Genomic DNA, 21,279 nt, shown 5'->3' with positions numbered 1-21,279 from the left:
TGGGTGTTTCTTCAACTTTTATTTTAAGTTTTAGTACTTGAGAATACTAAGATGCTAAAGTAAGTCACTTGGTGGGTGTGGCCAAATAGGGAAACAATATTCTTAAATTGAAGTAAAATGGAGGGCTTGCTTTGTTGGTTTTTTAAAGATTTTTTTAACCTAAGATGATGCTTATATTCAGAATTAATGATACTATTACAACATGTCAAAATAAGAGCTTTTGACTTTCCAACATATATCATTAATGACCCTAGGAAAAAAAAAAAAAAATCACATCTGCACTAGTGCAGTTCTTGGCTTTCCTACGGCTGATCAATAATGACATTGTGTATTCATTCCCCCAGCCCCCCACCTCACGAGGTCAACTTTAACTACTAGTCTTTATATTTCAGAAAAAGGACATAGACTGCCTTATCCATTAATGGTATTGGTCTCAGTGATTCCTTTGGATCTAATTTACTGTTACCCATCAAAAAATCAGTAATGTGTGTGTTTTTTGGTTGTGGTTTGTTGTTTGGTGGTTTGTTTTTTTTTTTTGTTTTTTTTTTTTTTTAATTTAAATACTTTAGCTGTAATTTTTCAGGAGAGCTTTTCTCCTCTTCTACCTTCCAGTGCTGTGTTGAGAGGCATAGGTGGGAACTGGACTGAGGATGCTGAGGTTTGCTATGGTTTTGCTTTTTAAATGGATCCTCTCGTGATTGTATCGTAGCACGTGACAGTGACAATGGGAGAACAACAGTTTCAGGGCCTCATGTCTGGATAGTAACACAGCTGCTGCAATAAAGTCTTGTTATGGTGACCAGTCACGTTTGGACAGTTATTTCTAATTAGAAGTTCTTATTTATGTTGCATTAGAAAATAGTTTGAAGCAAACTGGTAGATACTTGGATGAAGTTAGTTCATTTCCTCCGCCTTGCCTTGAAAGATTAATGTTGCTTTTTTGTTTTGTCCCGCAGCAAGAGTAACTACTCTTGAAAGAATCTTGCCTTTAAAATAAGCTTGCCTTTTTTTTCTTTTTCTTTTTTTTTTTTAATTTTATTTTGAGCTATAATGTAGTGGTCTCCAGCAATTGCTGGAATAATAAAGGGTTATTGTGGGTAGTTCTGTCAGTGTTAGACATCACCACTAGTTTTAAGTCTTGTGATGGCATTTTGTGATTTCTGCATTGTTGTTTTTTTCCGTGAAAGTACTAGTGATACTGGTTCCCTTTTATTCATTTCTTCATATTAGAGGGGAAATGTAGCTTGTTCATAATGGATTATTGATTGGTCTGTGAACAGCAGAAGCCCCAAGGCCTTGTCATCAATGGTACTTACTCTCCCAATAGTGAATGCATCGCTTCATGCAGCTATTCACAACCCCAGTCTGTAGAATATAAGCCCATAATTGTTACTCTTGTGCAGCGCAGTTTTTAGGGAGAGGAACTCTTCATTGTCATTATGGGATTTTCCCCCTCAATTTGCTCAAAGAATAGTCCCTTTGTTTTGGTAGCAAGATAAAGCTTGTCCTGGATGTTAATGATATATTTCAATTCATTGCTTAGAGTACTACAGTGTAACTAATAAAGTACATTTCTTTGTCTCCCAGAAGACAAACACGCACAGTATACTAAAACACAAAATATGTACTGAGTGGGTGACAGCTCTGTGTTTCTCAACATACCCCGTAGCAGCGCAGAAGCAAACTCCCCCGCCCCCCCCTCTCTCCTGAGCTGCTTCTTGAGGAGCCACAAAAAAAATCTGGGTTACGGAGGTTTTGCTGACTTTATTTTGAGCGAGATCACCTCGCTGCAAATGCCTACCTCCAGCGTTTTCAGCATTAGTGTTTTTATCTTTATTTCAGCGTATTCTTTCCCCTGCTAAGGGTGTGGCATCAGTTGAGAAAGGCCTGACTCTGCTTTCGCAGCCCTGGCTGCCGCTCTGAAGCCTGCTGCAAAATGTCATTATAGCTCATGGAGGGAGAAGGACGCAAAAACACATGATGCATTTGGAGAAGCTCAAAATAATATCTCAGGGTTCAGACAGCAGACTTTTCAAATGGGAAGAGCTTCCCCAGCTGCAGGGAAAGGCTGGTTTAAAGTAATTGAACAAAAAAGTATTGCAAAATGCTGCTGAAGGATTTTATAAAGCCTAACCGGAGATAGACTGATAGAAATTCCTTGTTTGTTTTTCCAGGAGCTTTTTATTTTTCCTTTCCAGTCCTGTGTCAATTTTGGCAGGCTTAAACAAACTTCAGGAGGTCTGTTGTCAAGATTGCCGCTTTTAATAACTGAATACGTTTGAAAATTTGACAGTCTTCTACAACTGGCTTGGGATTTTTGGATAGCTTTTTGCTGGGTTAGTTTGGAGTACTCTCAGAAAATCAATTCAGAGCTATGCTGCCTTTACCTAATGGCAAGTTTAGTCTATAGGTTGCAGAATGCCAGGATTTCCTGCAAATTCAAGTATGGGCTTACTATTTAAAGATACGCCCTCTCGTCGACCCTCTGGTGTAGTCCGAAGGATGCTATCAGCTCAAGGCAGTAAAGGGTCTATAGGCTAGTGACATGGTCCATAGGAGGCATTTCGGTAGGACTGGTGCCTAAATGAGGACGGCAGGATCGAGCCTTTAATTGGGGTGGTGGACTGATGACCCCCATGGGGTTCAGGTGTTCAGAAGAAGTCACGTGCCCTCACAAAGCGAGGAGAACGGTGTGGAGGTAGAGCGAGGCTGGTGCGTGGAGGACGGTGTCTCTGCAGCCTGCGGAGAAGACATGGAGAAGAAGAAAGGTCTCTGCAGTTCAGTGAGCATGAAGGCTGTCGAGGCAGGTGTAAAATGCTCTCTGTCTTTCGTCCACTCTTTTCCTGCACTTTGCTCTCTGTTTCTGGGGCAACCTGAGCCTTCTCAAATCAGGAGAGATCAGCTGTCCAGGTTGCCCTTCTTTGAAAGGTACAACTTCCTCAAAATCACCTAGATGTTTACGTGCTATGTCCTATCATTTCATCATCTAGAAGGAATTTCAGTAAGATATTTTTTCCACAAGATCATGCCTCACAGCGTGGTTTTTTTCTTTTTTTTAAGTCACTGTTGCTTTTGGCAGAGGAACATGGTGGAGTGATTGCACTGTATATTCAGACCTCTTGGAGATTAGAAGAGCGGTATTTCTCCAGTGCATTTATCTTTCAGATGGGACTTGAAATACACCTGAACTGAAAGCAGTTTGTTTTAAAATCTACACAGTGCCATTTGAATAGGTCTGTGTAGCTTCCCAGATTGTATGTTCTTCTTTCTTACTTACTGGAGAATTTTCCCTTCTTGCCACTATAGCCCATGCAATATGATTTTTAAAGTCGGGTTTAATTGAAGAGAGAATATATAGTCTTCTGTATGTTGGAACAGGAGTAATTTTCTTGTATGTTTTCCTCTCAGTCTACGCTGCACAGGATATTTGTAAGTAAGAAATGAATTTGCAATTACTTTTTCAGTGTGGTATCTCTTGCATTCTATTTTTCAATTTTCTTGTGTTGTTTATTTTCAATTTCTTTTTTTATTAATTGTTTTCCAAGAGGCACAAAAGCTTCTTAAGAGGGTCTGCCTCGCCCTGCAGGGAGTCCTTACAGCATACCTGGTTCCCTTCCAGAACATGCAGGTGGCATGAAGAGAAGCGTAATAGGTATTTCAGAATGCTCCTGTTTTATTTAAAGTGCTGTTCCCCTCTACTTCCATGCATGCTTCACTTCAGGACTACATGAGGGTCTTGCAGAAGTTGCGAGGGTGATGCAGCTGGGCACCGGTGTACCTGCTGTGCACCACCGGCAGGGACGGGCTACCATGGCCTCGCTGGGGAAGCCGTGGCTGATGCTGGGAAAGGCGCCGGGGCTCCGTGATGAAAGCAGGTTGCTTTGGCCAAATGTGTTTTCTCTCAAGCCAAGAACTCCATCCAAGTTAGTTTTTAAAACCAGGGAAGTTTTGATGCGTAAATGTTTGAAATAGAGTAGAATCTGACAAATAACTTGGTTTAAGCTTGTATGAAAGCTTGTTTTCCCTGGGGGGCGGCATAAAAAAAGTTTATTTGTATTTGTTTCCATGTGGGTCCAGGCAAAGATTCTCTGTGAGGGAACGGGTGCAGGAGCAAGCCTTACTACTACAATATTTGGCTGAACAAAGACATTTCTCAGCATGCCACCCCTCCTGTTTTTGGGTCTTTGTTCATGTTTCTCTTCCACCTTGCTTTATATACCAAACCTGCATGTAAACAGTGATGGTGTTAAGTGCCTCAATGTATTTTAAAGGGGCTGAAAATGCCTCCCAGACACTGACCAGCAGCTTCTTAATGTGAACTGCTGATTCCTAGTTCAACAAAATGAAGTGAATCTCGTTCATATGCCCCTTCCAACAGAATATCAAACCCTCCTGAAGGAGTTGTATGGCATTTGGCATAGTCTTAATGCTATTAAAAGACAGAAAATATTTTTAAAGACTACATATTAATTTACAGTTTACATTCACTTGCATTTCCTTATGGCTTGCCTCTCTGCTGGTGGGGATCTCTGCTGTGACAGTCGGGGAGAAATCTGCAGGCTGAATGTGACTCTGCTGTGGATTCTGTGTGACAAGCCGGTGCTAAGGAACTGCAGGGTGAACTTGGACCAAAGTGATGAAAGGTTACTGGTTACCACCTGAAATTACTGACAGTTGAAACATTTTTTAGTAGCCTTAGGGTAGCCAGAGGTGGCTGTGTTCCGTGTGTGCTGAAAGAGAATTATTTCAGAATACTTCCAAATTCGTAATTATTTCAAAATACAAATACTTCTATCATCGCATTCAGCCAGAAAGAAACAAAAATAGGTATTGCAAAATTTTACTCACAGCAGAAGAGAAATCGGTGTGATTTAATTTACCAGTTGACGTCTTCCATCCCTTGTACCAACTTTGATGTTGAAATAATTGTTTAATAATTAATACTAAGGTGGAGACTATTAAGCCAAAATGTTATTTTCTCTTGGTAGGGTTCTTTACAAGTGGTGTTTTCCTCATTTTGTATGTTCTGAATGTCTTCTGAATTGAAGCTTTTTTCAAAGTTGTCATTTTTACTTCATTTTTGCTGCTTCTTTCTGATGACCACTAGCTTTGCTGTTCTGCAAAGAGCCCCTCTAAAAGAATTACTTCTAAGTGGCACTCAAGTGATGTGAGGAGGGAGTTGTAAGTTGTTCGTATATGTTTGTGTCAGTTGATGTACCAAAGCCTAAGGGAGACCTCCACACACTGGGTAAAGCAAACTCAGGTCGGGTGAACACCCTTCCTCCCCATGGAATTTCTGTCTGTGGAAGATCAGACTTGAAATTTTGTGTGTCTTAAATGTGTATGAATTCCAGTAATTCGAATCTAGGAATACTTTATTTCAACTTTTAAAGTTGTAAAATGCAGTGCATTGGCCAAGCTAAAGTAATAAAGATTGAAACAATTTTCTTAGAATATTTTGGTGAAGACGATAACACTTCCATTAAGTATTTTAGACTAATAAAATAATTTGGTTATTTTTTAACTCTGACTTTTCCCCCAGACCTAATTTAATACAGGCCTACGGGGATCTCCTGCGAGTGGCTAGTATCCCTCTTATAAGTAATGCTTTCTTCATAGCCTCATTTTCATAACTAAGTTTCATTAATGAAAATGCTATAAATAATTGAAGTGAAATATGTTAAGACCAAGCACAGGGAAGCTGTGGCCAAGTAAACAAAGGGACTCCGAAGCTTTGGATTTACATGTGGCTGAAGTGCTGCATACAGCATTCTTGTCTGAGTTTGGCTTTTAAAACTCTTCTGAACTTTTACACAGGAAACACTGTAGAAAGTTGAGTTAAAATGAGACCTATATTTAAAAAAAAAAAAAAAAAAAAAAGTCTCTAGTCTAAAAGTCAGCCTACCAATAAGCAGTGTTCTCACTGGTGTAAACTGTAGAAAATGCAGAATGTAGAAAACATTGTATAAAATACCTGCAAAAGTCTGTCCCCAAAGCTTACTGTCTTTTTTTCTACAACAGTGGAGAACATTTCAGAAGAAGCTGTTGCTTGTTCAAGTATACTATGGTGTTAAATGCAAGAAGTTAACCCTGATGTTTCTTTTTATGATTTAATGAGTTTTAGATTATGTCTTTGATTATACGACAATATGGGTTGTTACTTAGCAGATTTAGATTATGGGTCAAATAAGATGTTACTCTGAATTGTTTCATCCATCAATAAGCAGTGTAAACTGCATTTGTATTTGCTGGTTGGCATGTTTGTACCTTCTGGTACAGCCACAACTTCAGTGGCTGCCATCCTTTATATACCCAGGGAGTTTCTTCTGAGACTGCCCCTCGATTTGATTTTAAATGGCTAATTTCAGAGGTTAATTTAGATACTCTTGTTTGTAAACTTCCTGCTCACAAGGACTTTTGAATTTGTGATCTGATTTTTTTTTTTAAGTCATAATAAATTAGTCATAATATAAAAATGCTTCATTCAAGAAATAAAATTGCATTTGTAACATGTCCCTTAGATATTACTGTCAGCTCTCTGAGGAAAAGGTAGTTTGGGTAGATGCTGTTGATAAATCTTAACATGCTGAACGGATACTAGATATGCAGAAAATCAAACCCAGAAATGAATGGTCTCGTAGCAAATAAGAGGGCTCGATTAACTTAAACACAATGAAGTTATTTTATAGTGTGTAACTGAGATGAGCATTGCATCAGTTTTACCTTGCTTTTTCTTAGGCTCATGCTGGTGATGTGGTTAGACTATTTATTTATTTACATATGGAAGAGACTCAGAAGTGAATACAATGAGAAACCTTGAAATTTGCAACTGTAGATCTGTAGCTCTTTATTTATTGAGTCATAGAGGCCAAGTGATGGATGTGTGAATATATAGTCTTGTTATTGCTCTGCATATTTTTAGCTATGTTTTAAGAAGCTGATGTTTTCTTAATATAGTAATAGATTAGTTCTCTCTATTAGAGAATACAGTATTCTTTGATGTTAGTCATGTGGTGTTTGTAGTACTTAATGAGGATGGGAAGGAGGGAAGATTTTTGTTTTACAGTGTGGTAATTGGAAAAGAAACCATCTATGGAGATCTTAACCTTTTGTTTTTGCCGTGTGCAAGGTGGAGAATTGCTGGTGTGTTGCATCTTGCATTGCTGAGGCAGATATTGACACTTGCATTGAATCGTGACAAGATACAAAAGCTTTTAAACATTTATTAATCCGTTTTGTTAATCAAAATTGTTTCTTGTTTTGTTTGTTTGTTTATGGTTAAGATTCTGTTTCATTGAGGTGGGTGGTGCTGTGGTTTCCTGTAGGTCGTCTTGACATAAATCACTGACTTTTAAGACCATTTGATACCTGCGCACATTATCCATTTGCTTTGTTAGATTGAGACTAAATATTACACTTCAAGGTTTTTCTTCCTTCATCGTCCATCAGGAAATAACTTTTAGTTTTCCTGAATGCTTTGTCAGGCTCTGGATTCTTGTTTTCTCCCTAATCAAAGTACTGAGCGTCCTTAGCCTCCGCGCCTGCTCTGTGCATGCCACATCAAGCACAGCAGAGCTGTCTGAGACGCAAAATAATGCAGTTGGCAGCAGGAATATGATACTTGCTAAAGTCTCTAGGAAAGCCTTTTATCTTTGGCAAGTAAGTATTTTACATGAAATTACACATGATGGTAAAGCCACAAATTTAAAGTGTAATAACCCCCTCAAGAAATGTTTTCCTCATTTAAGGTGTATTTTTAGCCACTTCTGCCTGGTTTTGAAACAAAAAATATTTTTAAAGTTTGCACTTTTTTAAAGATACTGTGATGTCAGTGTATGGAAATGAATGTTTGCTGTTTTTTTGGATTTTACTTGTTTATTAATGATGCTTGCCATTGAAGTCTAGAATATCAGCAAAAGGAGAAGCTGCTGCTTTCTGGTGCAATAAATTGTAGTATAGTACACTTCTGAATGCGGGGTGAGTGATGGAAGCTGTTGAATTAAAAATATCAATAGGTTTAAGTATATTTAAGAATCTACTTACAGAATTTCCATACATTTGTGTGATTTTTCTTCTTCTTTCAGGTGATCTATACCATCCGCTTACAGAGCACACGGAAGTAAATTGGCTCTTTGGACACTCTGGAGCAGCTGAAAGGAGAAACGTTACCCTGAGAATGAAGCAATAAAACATCTCTCTGCAGAACTGTATGATTGAAAACGCGGTCCAGCCCTCCTCTGCTGCCGGACATGCTTTTGTCCTCCTGCCCCGCGCACCCGATGTTGCAGTAATACAGATGGATCGTAGTAGAGAGGCAGAAATGGAGTTACGGAGATCCTCCAGCCCAGGCAAGCTAAGCAAGAACGACATGGACACTGACAAGACCATGTGCCACAGCTGCTGCATCTGCGGTAAAAGTTTCCCTTTTCAGAGCTCCTTGTCGCAGCACATGAGGAAGCACACGGGCGAGAAGCCCTACAAATGCCCTTACTGTGATCACAGAGCTTCCCAAAAGGGCAACCTGAAGATCCACATCCGTAGTCACAGAACAGGCACCTTAAGTCAGGGGCACGAGGCAGAGATGGGAGAGGCGCAGCTGGGGGAGATGGGAGTTTCGGAGGGCCTCGGCGGGTGCACCAGCCCCACTAAAAGTACGTCCGCCTGCAACAAGATCTTGAATGGTACCGCTCAGGTAGATAGCAGCAAGATCTTGTTGAGAAGCAGCAAGAAGGAGGTCATGGAGGCAGCGCCAGCCGAGGAGGATGGCAAGCTGACCTCTTACCAGTGCACCTTCTGCAAAAACAAATTTGAAAGGAAGAAGGACCTGGAGCAGCACCTGCACCAGGTCCACAAACCGTTCAAGTGCAGGTTGTGTAGCTACATGACCCTGAGGGAGGAGACGCTGTTAAACCACATAGAGAAGGACCATATAACAGCTCAGGTCCCAAATGGGGAGGCCTATGCCGAGAACTGCAAAAGCGAGCTGAGCGCAGGCGAGTTTCCATGCGAAGTCTGCGGCCAGGCCTTTAGTCAAACCTGGTTCCTCAAAGCTCACATGAAAAAGCACAGGGGGTCATTTGATCACGGGTGCCACATTTGTGGCAGGAGATTCAAAGAGCCCTGGTTTCTCAAAAACCACATGAAGTCGCACGGCCCCAAGACCGGGAACAAAAACAAACCAAAAAATGATTTGGAGCTCATAGCCACTATCAACGACGTGATACAGGAGGAGACGATTGTGACGGGCCTGTCTCTGTACGAAGTTTGCACCAAGTGTGGAAATCTGTTTACAAATACAGAAAGCCTGAAAGCGCATAATGCTGTTCACTACCGGGCGCAGCGGGGCAGTGTCGGGGATAAAGCCGAGGGCTTAATTGATGGAAGCATAAGCTCCTCGGTAACGAAGCAGGTTTTCTTGCAGTGTCTCAATCTAAGGCCATCTGTAGGGCTGGATAGAGTTACGAGAGGACAGCCTGGGAAAAGAGTAGCCGAGCTGGATCCAGTCAGTAGCTACCAAGCTTGGCAGCTGGCCACCAAAGGAAAAGTAGTAGAGCCCTCGGAGTATGTGAAGTATGTGGGATGGGACGAGGCCCTGGCAGATGCGGACGTGACTTACGACAAGGATAAGAGAGAGTATATCCTTGTCAACCAGGAGAAGCGCAAGCGAGACCAGGACTCGCCCAGCTCTTCCAGCAACCCCAAGAAGAAGAGCTGCACCAGCGGGCGCCCAGAGAAAACCGGCAGTGCTCCGCCAGGGGAGAGCTGCCCGCTTGCCCAGGGGGACCTGGACTACCGCCCTGCCTCACGGCAGAGCCGGCGGGCCACCCAGAACAAGTCCACTGAGTGCTTCGAGTGCGGGAAGATCTTCCGCACCTACCACCAAATGGTGCTGCACTCCCGGGTGCACCGCAAGGAGCGGAGGAGCTGTGGCGAGGGCGGGACAGCTGCCCAGCCTGACCGCTATGGCTCCAGCAGCGAGGAAGGGGACTCAGGGTCTGTCAGTGGGCCCAGCACCCCCGGCTCCGCATCCGCCCCAGAGGACTCGGCCACCTCTGGCCTGGGGGAGGAGGGGGCCGAGGAGAGCTCAGAGGAGGGAGCAGCTGACCCCTCGCTAGGTAAGATCACTCCCAGGCTTGCCCTGCTCACTGTCACTGGTCCCCGTGTCTCCCGGTGCAGGACACGGTGATGAGCAGAGGGAGAGATGGCACGAAAGCACATGAGAGGTTTAAAGGCAGCATGGATGGGGTCCTGTGCCTGCTGAGCGCTGCTGGTTGTCTTGGCGTGGCGACTGGTCGTTTCTGGTGCAAGTAGTAAAAGCGAGATCAGAGGATGTCTTCATAAGGTGCAGGTGAACTTGTATTTTGGTGAAGAACACCTGAGAAGTATCTTGGTTGCGTATAGCAATGCTGTAGGGTAGGGTAGTGTCTCCCCTGGAGATCTCAAGGGCTGTTTTTCCCTGATTTATAGGTGTCCTGTGCACCGTTCTGCCTGTAGTGTGCAAGTGTAGCACGGGCGCAGTCTGTGTGATGTAGCCCCGAAGCACGTAAACTTGTTAATCACCAGCGTGAGAGGCATCGTTTCTCCTCTTCTCTGCTTCGCTTCCCAAATTGTGTTTATAACTCCAAAGGCTATAATTAATCTCTCTGGATTAAAGCGGTCCTTTGAGCCCAACACTGCTAAATGGAACAAATTATTCTCCAAATAACAGCAAAGTAAATATTTAAAAGAACACCATTAAGCACTTTTGTATCTTTTTTTAAATATTTTATTTTTGTTGTTCACCAGTCTTTGTTTATAATACCCTTTTAGAAATCTGAGATTAACCATTCTTTCCTTACTAGCCTTGTGCTGTTTTTTGGTTTGTTTTCTGTTTGGCAAACAATAACGTTTTCCTCTCATTTTCATTCCTTTTGTTGTGAAGAACATAGTTATCTGTAAAGTAAAACTAATTTTCAAGATCATCGCGGATGAAGTAATCTGCACCATTGTGGAAGAGGGTGGGTTTATTCAGTTAGCTGCGTTCTTCCAGGATTTTATATAACGTTGTGCTTTCTCCACTGGCTACAGACAACGCAGCAGCAAAGCAACATTTTCCAGAATTGTGTATTAATAGTTACATGTTTTTCATAAAGTTTTGAAGCAATGTTGGGTCTATTTATTTTTTTTTTGTCATTAAGCTTCTTTCGTGAAAGTCCCATGGTTTTAGGACAACTAAAGTTGGGGCCGACGCTGCTTGGCAGTACAACTTTGAAAATGCAAGGCAAAGAGGGAAGAGAGCTCCAAAGGACTGAAATGGTAAAAAATTAAACCCATCTGTTTGTCTTTAAAACTTACAAGAACGGTCCTAAACTTGATTTTGCTACAACTTGGAGCAAGTCCCTGATGGACAAATTGGTTCCACACTAGGACAGACATGTAAATTAAACCAAGAACTCCACTTTTTTTGTGCTTTCTTGCCCTTTCCATAAACTACAATCCAAAAAGTCCTAACGACAAGCTGACTTAAGTATTTTCACTATGATTACTTGCCCATTTAAAAGACTCAAAACTTGACTTTCCTATCTGCTGTTGGATTTTTGACACTTAAAGTTGTTGTGAAGCATACATATTTAGTTTATGTGAAAAATCCATCATCTGCCACCTGAAACACCTCTGTACAGTTGACACAAGATGCAGTGATAAAACTGCAGCTTTGTCTGGAGTTAAATGAGGCTGCCATGTTTTACTGGTGTAATGTACAGTGCCCTTATGGAAACTGCTGTGATGGAAAACCATCTCCCTGGAGACGGGCTGAAAACACTGAAACACTTTTTCACATGATGTTCAAATAGGAAAGCTGTTTTTATGCACTCTCCGTATTAAGCACTTTATTGTTAACAAGAGGAGCTGTCTCATCTCTTTGCCTGTCCCACTTATTGCCTCAACTCAAGCTCTGAGCCCTTGTTGCAGGACTGAAAGGTGAGAGTTAAAGTCATACAGCAGTTTCTCTCGCAGGAATTAAGGTGACTGGCTTAACCAGTGTCACTAGCCAACACCTGGAAACTCGTTTCTTTGGGTGCCAAATTGGTCTTTTATCTTCTTTATCTGTAAAGAAGCAGCAAACTGATGGGCCTAAATAAAGGTGCATCTTGGAAAAGGGGTATGTTTGCATTAATGGGCCGGGAGGGTGGCTGCTGCATTTTATATTTGCAAATGTCACATCTGAAGAGCTAGTCAATTAGTTAACTGGCTAATAAGAAACGTTTTAATCTTATGACCAAGAGAAATGTTACCCTTGTTTCTTAATAGAGTTTATTTAAATAAAATCACTGTGTCAATGAAGTGAACGTTTTTTACAAGTAACAAAGATTTTTTGGATTAAAAAGAAAGTTTGTAGGTTGTTTTTTTGTTTGTTTTTTGTTTTTTTTAAGGAGTTTTCATAGGTTCAAGACTTGGGTTTCTCATTTTCCTCTTTTTGGTATGCAGATTTACTGACAATGCCCTTATGTTATTTTCTAAGGGACTGGGGTGCTGCTGTCCAGCAGGCTGTAGGGTTAGTTTTACTCTTCTGCAGTTTGCTGCTTTAACTCGAAAGGCTTGCTTTCCCTCCCCTACAAAGAGAAACTTAAGGGGTACAGAATGCAGGCCAGATTCTGCCCTCATGTACGCTCCTGCTAAAATCAGGTGTTCTGGTATGGCCTTGAAGCACGTTTTGTCCTAGAAGTGCTGTGGTTTGCTATCCTCTCCTGCGGCTTTTTGTAGTTACTCTTGCTGGTGAAGCTTTTCCGTCGAGAGCCGTGCTCCAGCCCCGCGGACAGCATCCCTCCCCAGTGGAGGTGGGTGAGCAGCGCTCTTGGTTCCTGTTCCTGACATGCCTTCTACGGTATTATTTTTACTCAGGCTGTGGTCAGGAAAATCTTGTGCTACTCATAAGGTTATATAATAGCTGTATCTTTTTTTACTTTCATATTCCCCCCCCCCCCCCCCCCTTGAAACATTACTGTGTTATCCGCGTCAGAAAAGGGCCTTGAGACCGCCAAGTATTGAATGTTGTGGCCTTGACTCAACTGGAAGTACTTCTTTGTGCATTTAATTCTTAATAATCTGAGCAGTCCTGTTGCCACACAGTGTCTTGCAGCAGGGAAGCTGGCAGTGCACCTCCGTGGTCACTTAGGGCCAACAGATGTTGGGGCTGAGGGTGGCTGGGTCTGGGAAGTACTGAGAGGGCTCATTGGGAAAAGGGCAAGAATTGCACCTTGCATGTGAAATGGGGTTGAGAGCCTCCAGGGTAGGCACTTCTTTGCTCTTAACACATTGGTAATTTGTCTCTGCTGTGTATGTAGAGTAACATAATGATTTCTCAGGCATGGGGCTAGTGTTTGCAAACCCACCTTATCACCTGCCAGGGGGTAAGGTAGCTGGTTACAAAATGCTTTCCATCTTGTTGGAAGGAGGGTAGAAATTAGTTTTCTAGAGTCACAGGGGCAGTGTACCACATCATACCTGTCATACAAAGATATAAGCATGATGTACGTATGCTTCATGTGACAGCCATGTGGGAAAAGGTGGCTGGGAGCATATTCACTCTGTTAAGAGCAGCCTTTAAATATTTTCAAGATCTTCCTGCCCGAGATGAGTGCTCGTTTTTATTTGGCATTCAAGCCACTGGCAAACTGTACCTGAATTTCCACTGAGTTGCATCCAGAGTTGTTTGAATCACTTCTGAGTTGTTGCTCAGCACTTCCCCAACTTGAGGCTTTTTTTTTTGTGTGTGTGATTTTCATTTTTAACTAAAAAAAAAATCCCCAGAGCTATGGCTGAGAGAGTAGAGGGGGATTATGCATGTGTTGATAAAAGTGGAAGGGAAAATACTCTATTTTTTTTTAAATCTTTCAGCTTCTCAACTAAAATACAATTTTAGGTATGCTAAAGAAATAATTCAGCCTGTGTGCATTCAGTGGTTAGTATTTTTAAGGCTCAACGTGGGCCCCCTCATTGTCACGGTGTATTTAGCAGTGAGGGTGTTACAATTTGTTACGTTAGGCACTATGAACTATTTCAGTCCTGAAATGAAGAAGGAAGCATAATTCTTGAGGCTGTGACTGCTGCTGGCAGGTGGGAAGATGAAGAAAAGTGAAAACTATTTAAATACCACTTGGTGCTCAGCAAACACATAGTAAGAGCGCAGGCCTGCGATACTCCGGTCGGTAAGGGAGTGCCATAGAGGTGCTGCTTTTTGTATGTAAGCGCTAGACTGGGCAGGAAATAAATGTTAAAAGTAATCTAGGGAGGGGAAAAAAAAAGAAAAGAAAACGAAAAGGAGTGTTACATAGGAATAAAGGAGAGGAATGCTGCTTCTAGCTTGACCTTGTCAGGGAAGGATGGCAGTGACAGGAGAGGGTGTTGCACCTTAGAGGGAATGCTGCCTCTGGTGAAAACCATCTCCTCCATTTTGTTTCCTTTCTCTCCTGCCTCTTCTCTTCCTTTTCTTTTTCTTTTTTTCCTTCTGTCAGACTCTTGATTTTTGAAATGCTTTAAGGAGAGACTGATTCACTCTTACTCAACACATGCTGGTTTTATTATGCTGGCTAATGCAGGAAGGGGCTGATTGCGAGTGAGCACTGTTGTGCTAGGCCCTGTACAAGCACAGCTTTAGGCCCAAGGAGCTCGTAGTCTTGACTAGATGAGGTGGACAAAAGTTGCTAACCAAACAACGAATATAAAACAGCGGTGGTGTGGCTGCATTTGGTTTGTGTCGGGAATTACTGGTGGCATGGTGGGACTTGCTCAGGAGAAGAGCCCCATGAAGGGGCGAGACCAGAGGTGGGAGCTGGGTACAAGGAGAAGAGAAGGGGGAATGGGGGAAGGCAGGGAGGAGCAGGACCTCGGTGAAGGGAGCTGTGCCCTGTGGTGAGGTTTCGAAGAGGAGGGGAGGATGAAAAGAGGCGTGGGATGGTGTTGGGGTTCAAACCCTACAAGGCAGTGCCAGGGTGCTGGGTGTCTTGCACTGAAGCCGTGAGGGCTCGTGACACCCTGCACTTGGAGGTGGGTAGCTCCGAGAGGATTTCCATGTGAAAACCAGAAGGTCTGGAGCAGGCACGTGGATGGGAGACAGCAGCAGGAGCTCACCTTGTCCACACCTGCCAGCGGACCCACCGGCTTGTTGTTATCGATCTGCTTAAAAGTCTGAACTCTCAGCTCCTTCCTTGGTTTTAGTTTACAGAGGGGGAAAAAAAAAATTAAAAGGAGCAGTGCCTGGTTTTGGAGCTCTTTGTTTCAGTTTGTTACATTTTAAAAACTCGTAGAAATCCATGGCCAGACACTGATTTAGTATCTTTATCAGTAAACTGAAGGAGAAGAGACAGCTGCCTGTGAATCGCTTACAGGTTATACAGACTGGGGGATGTAACACATACCATTTATCCCAGGCATGTTATAAGAAAACCCTATATGTAAATTGGAAAGCTTGAATAGAAATATAACGAAGTTAGTAAGTTTTGTGCAAGAAGAAGAGTAGGAGAGGTTTATGAAGCGTAAATTTGGACTTTGTTTTGCTCAGATATAAATTACAACAAATCCAAGAGCTGGAACTTTAATGAAAAGTACCTAATTTCATCAGGGTTTTGATCTAAAATAAAAGAAAAGTAAAAATTGTCCAGAGTTGCTTTAATTTTCCAGTAAAATGGTAAGGCTGTAATTTGGGGGAGGAGAGGAACAGTAAGAATAAAACAGCTAAGCAAGTGAAAATAGAAAAATAAAAATGCATAGTAACTCCAAAGAAGAGAGTCCTAGTAAATGTTTTCTGTTGCCAAAGTGAGAGCATGAAACGCAGCTGCCGGTATCCAGTACCAGGATTTCATTGTTCTGCTTATATGAGAAAATTTTCCTCTGTGTGCAAGGGAAGTGGTCTCCACTATTTAAAAATCAAACATTTTTACTATATATCTTAAATAATTACACTGTAGATACTTCTTACACCAGACTCTCACTTACTGTAAATACCACAGTAGAATGCCACTGAAGGCAGTGCTGTTTGGACATTTTACGCCAAATGAAGATCTTGTTCTGTATGTGCAGTCTTAAGTATGTTGAAGTTATTTAGCATATTTATGTTGCAGAATAAGCATACAACAAATTGGAGAATGTCTCGGTGCTGGACAATTGGTAACTATTGCCCCGGGCTTCCAAGAAGTGAGGAGGAGTCCGGGAGTTTCAAGGAAGAACAGTGTCTCAGTGGTTTCTGTTTGATCCCTACAAGAAGATAAAAATGTTACACTGACTACACACTTCACCAGTTACTTTTGGCATTGCTGAGGAGTGGTTGTTGGAATATAAAACCCCCTCAACTTTTCAACCCCAACTAATTGTTTTGGTTGTTAATGTCAGTGGGATTAATGCCAGGACTGTCAAACACAGCAAGATGATGATTCAAATCTTAGGGGAAGCTGGGCAGAGGCGAGGACCATGTGCTTGCAGAAGTAAGATCCATTAGGCATTGTTTGGGACCTTGCAAAGTTCAGATTGTTCCTTAAAGCAAATTTGGTGGATGGAGGACTAGATCAGTTACCTAGTTTGAACGTGCCTAATAATACCAGTCAGAAATTTTTCTTTTATACCTACCTTGCTGTAATGCACGTAGTCCAATCCTGATGTGCGTAGCAAAGCCACATGCTCATAACCTGAAGTTTCTCTGCAAAGCACTGCAGGCTGGAGCATCATTTCTGACCAGTACAGGCCTGTGTGTATCTCCACAGCAGCACTTTGTTACCTCTTCCCTCCCCTTTGGGCTCTTGTATGCTCCTCAGGACTGCAGAGGATATCTCCTATGTGTGACTATATTCATGTGGGGCTGCCATCAGGAATAGCTTTTTGCTTTAATTTATCTTTAACTGTGGGTTGATATGAATGGGAAGAACTGAGGGAACAGAACAAAACAGAAATTATAGTGATCATCGCAAGGAAATGGATAACAAGAAAAATTCTGGCAGCCAGAATCACTGAAGTGTGTATCGAGGGGAGAGAGAGAGAGAAGAGCCATAGGACGCCTAGAGGTGTGGTTAAAACCTCCCTTGGCATGTGTCCCTCACAATCGTGAAGTTGCTTGGCCCTTCTTTATTTTAGGCTGATGGTGGAACCTGCGCTTCGGGAAGCTCATGCAAAAAGTGTTTGACTGGAACAGGGCAGCAATGCTTTGGGGTAATGCAATCTGTACCCTTTAATGCTATACATTACCCTGACATCATACCAACTAAGGAACATTTAACGATTGCCCTGTAGGCATCTTGGGTAATTTCCACTCTGTTCCTGATTACCATGCTCTGCATTACTAGGTCCTGTTTTACTCAGTCTCATGTAATGTGGGTGGCCAGCAAGTGTTAAAACAGTAATTCAAGTTCCTCTCGCAATGGGGCAGGGTGATGAGGAACAGATAACACAGTCAGCTCAAGTCAGAACTAAGGCTTGCTGGCTGAGCTTGAGATACTTCAGTAGATGAATGGCTTCTCATGACAGAGATTGCCTTTGTTGTTGCTCAGAACTTCTTTTGCAGCATTTTGAAGTTATTAATCCAACTGTTGCACTGCTTTTATTCCTTGCAAATGTTTTAGTGGGGGTCTTGTTTAAGTACGGAAGAATCTTATGCAGGGTATTTTGATAGAGCATGGCAAAGATACGCCTACTGTGTTTAGCTTTAATTGTTAGTGTTCCTTTTTTGCAGGTTACCATATACAATAACAAGAGAGACAATTAGACAGAAGTATTGTTTAGACAGTTTATTGTAGCTGTAGGTCTGTGGTGTGAGTGACCACAGCATAGCTCAGCTTAGAAGAAAATTTGTACCAAGATGCTAAGGGAGAGATACCTTTACCCAGCCTTTATTTTATCTGTTAGAAAGCAAGGAAGTGAGTGTGGTTTCTTGAAGGTAGGTGATAGTAGGATAAACTTTGCCCTGAAGCTTATGTAAGGTGCCCAAAACAAGATTAGTTCTTCATACTTCTGCAGCTTTTGGAAATGTTGGCACAAGAGTTGCTTCTAAGGATTGCTTGTGTCTATGTTTAGTCCTCCCTGAATTGCTGATCTGCATTCCATGCTTACCAAACACTAACATTTAAAAAAAATACTTCCAAAGGTGTGGAAAGCTATTAGCCATCTTGGTTTCAGTTCATGCATTCAAAAATACCCCCTTATGTTTAAGTCACTTGCACAGGGGTACCAGATTTTATAGTAGGCTTTTAGCTCTACTTCAGCAAGTATTATAAACATCTGTATATAGGGGATGTGCACTTAGGAATCCTGCTGCACAGTAACTCAGCTTTCTCAAAACCCTCACTTCTTGACACCTGCCCTGGCCTTGCTGCCTTGTAAAAGCCAGTTTAGCAATTCCGGTATTTCTTAGTACTGGATGTTTCTATTACATCAGGCTATAGCATCTGAAATACTGCTTTGTGACATTTATAGTTGTAAGATCACATTGTGGTGTGCTTTTATTTTCTAGCAGTTTCTGATTAGTGAGTGAGGGCTCCCTTCCCCCCAGCTAGTAAAACAAGATTCAGGCAATGAAAATTGCAATGGTAGTGTTTTTAATCTGATTTCCAAATATTTTGGTAGCACAGCGGCTGCGTTTAGTGGGGTTCTACTGATCTGTAAAAGACTGCTAACGAGGGACTTGTGCAGATGTCGTTGAGATGTTGTTGCTGCTCTTAACATTATGGTTCACAGTTTGCCCTTCATCTTAAACCGAGAGTCAGGTTTTCTTTGTTACCGTGTTGGGTTTGGCAGTAGATGGTCTTAGTGGATGTGGTGGGCTACGTTCTGCGGGAGCTGAAACCTGGTGGAGTCCCAGGGCTGCACAGGTAACACGCGGTTTGGCCTAGCGTTGGTAGATACTTTGTTTTCTGCAGGTGTATTTTACAAATACCAGTTTTACCAGGTCACTTGACTTCACTTTACTGCTTTTTAACTCAGTACTCTCATTCAAGCACTGGATTGCTTTAACTTGAATGGGCCTGACCATGGTACCAGTCATACCAGTAAAAGTCAAGAGCAACTTAGCTGCAGTCAAGGGAACACTTTACAGTGAGAGCACCAATAACTTTTTTTTTTTATTCCCAGTTTTCTCTTGATTGCCTACAAGATTTATTAGCAGCAAACCTGGATTTTTGGGGAGATGTAAAACATGTAGTGAATTTTATGGAAACTGTGGAGGAACACAGAGTTTTTCATTATAATTTTCAGTGCTCTAGTCCTTGAATGAGACTTTTGGATCCTTATTGCACTTGGTGTGTGACTGCTACTGTGCTATATTTTGTGACCAATATCTAGACGTGGTTTTCAGTGCCTGGAATGGATTTGTAAACATGTAAGGAACATATTTTCATGGTGAATTTGTTTTCCTTGTTTATAGACAGCATGGGTTTGAACTGGCAAATTGCTGAATGCTTTGGCCCTGATCCAGCAAAACTCATAACTGCTGGCTTGATTTTAAGCATATGAGCAGTCAGGTTGGAGTCATTGTTAACTGCTTTGTTGAACCACTTGGCACCTAATGGCTTGAGGTTAGAGAAGAATACAGAAATCTTTCTTTTCTGTAATCGATGCCAGTGTAAATTGCATATCCTGAAATGTACTGTAGCGTACAAACTTTACACAGGATAAGGCATAGGGGAGGAGCAAGTCTCAGAATCGTCTTTTGTGGATACTCTGTTAATGGATTCGGTTACGGTTTAGTGATGCTAAGGGCAAAAATCCAACACTTGGTCCTTTTAAAGTGCAGAATCTCTATTGAGAAAGTGTCCATGTGAAAGACAAAAGTACTCTCTCAGTTGATGCTTATTGTAACTTGGATATGGGTGCTTACTTAACATGGATTTAGAGCATGAGATACTCCTCCTCGTACAAGACCCATGGGGGAAGATTTGCCCTCCTGCTTTTTAGAACTTCGTTTTCCAGGTTGGTAATCTCAAACCTCTGTTATTACTTCATTATCTCTGTTACTTCAAATAACAGAAAAATAAATAGCCATTAAAATATTTTTGTTTTGTCATATCACAGCTGTAATTTTAGTCTTGTTTGGGAGCCATAAGGTAGGGGTAGTTAACTCCAAGTCAGATCTCTCTTCTTCTTTTTTTTTTTTTTTTTTTTTCCTTCCCCCTGAAAGGATACAAAATCACTGATTTATTTTATTTATTTTTTTTAAGACTAAATTTGGGTTTAGTTTGTAATATAAGACACTCCCAAACCTTGTGTTTCTTTGAGATAACAAATTCATCAGGCAGCTGAAGGCATCAGCTACACCTAACAGCACTTCAGAGGTGTGTGTTATCTCAGGATAGCATATGTCTTGTGATGTCTTACTGCTTAAATAGCGTTTGAGGCAAGCTGCTGTCAGCAAAAACTAAATATTTGGGGGGGGGGAGCACAACCACAAGGGAAATAGATGGGTTCTTTCGGAAATGTGAACCTTGGGTCTAAACGGCTTCCCCCCGCCACTCCGTGAAACATTTTCAGTGTGTTTTAACAATAGAGGTTGCATACCAGTGTCATGATGGCGAAAGACTGAGTGCAATGGATCGGGATGATAACGGGATGTAAAAGACTTCATCTCTTCCCATCCCTGCTTTACCCCGAAGTAGATGAGCAGATGCTGCATTTGGTCTTTGCCTTTTGCCTGTTTTGCTAGGTGTGTAGCACCACTGAGCCAAAGGTGTGTTCAGTTTTCCGTGACTTAGCCTTTATTCAGTAGGTAGTAAAGCCTTTTTTACTAGATAATGAAGCAAATAGATCCTTCTCTTCCCTTAAAAGAGAATTCAGGAAGTACAGCTTACACTGCACATGGAACACATTAATCCTAAACCCCCTCGTAATACTTTGCAGAAGCTTCTTGTCCTTAAACATGCCTGTATCCACATGCACAGCAATTTCCCAGAAATGTCTTAACCTTAAGTACTGTTGAAGCCTGGAGAAGCCTTAAGAAAAAAAGACAAATACAGAATGGCAAGTAAAGTTGTAACAGGAAAAAACTAATCTTTACGTGGATCGTTCTGGGAGGACAAAATGGATGCATGTAAGTGAGGATCTCTTGCTTGCTACTGTAGTGCTAAATATGTTTGACAAGGAAGCCTCAATGCTGTTATTTGTGTGGAAATATGGAGTGTTGTTTTTTTCATTGGTTTGTAGACACAGACATGACATGTTAGTTATAATTCAAACATAATCACTTTATTTTGCAAGTGAAGTCATTAGGGTTTTTTTATCTCTGGTGTTATCAGCATGCAAGTGCCTAACATTAAGGCTCGTAACGGA

General features: G+C 41.8%; 1 protein-coding gene across 5 annotated transcripts in view; it reads left to right on the top strand.

Annotated features, from left to right (window-relative positions):
* The window catches only part of ZNF516 (zinc finger protein 516), a 109,426-nt gene that overhangs the window by 39,997 nt on the left and 48,150 nt on the right, over positions 1 to 21,279 (top strand). For all 5 annotated transcript variants that reach the window (XM_087757885.1, XM_087757851.1, XM_087757862.1 and 2 more), the window contains one exon: positions 8,085 to 10,115. In XM_087757885.1, coding sequence (XP_087614011.1) covers positions 8,210 to 10,115 — 1,906 coding nt within the window. In that variant the 5' untranslated portion in view covers positions 8,085 to 8,209. The remainder of the gene's footprint in view (positions 1 to 8,084; positions 10,116 to 21,279) is intronic.

Source organism: Nipponia nippon, unplaced genomic scaffold (genome assembly GCF_047370975.1).
Source record: "Nipponia nippon isolate SJK-2023a ecotype South Korea unplaced genomic scaffold, ASM4737097v1 scaffold_1, whole genome shotgun sequence".
Classification (NCBI taxonomy): domain Eukaryota; kingdom Metazoa; phylum Chordata; class Aves; order Pelecaniformes; family Threskiornithidae; genus Nipponia; species Nipponia nippon.
This window is presented reverse-complemented; position numbering and strand designations above follow the sequence as displayed.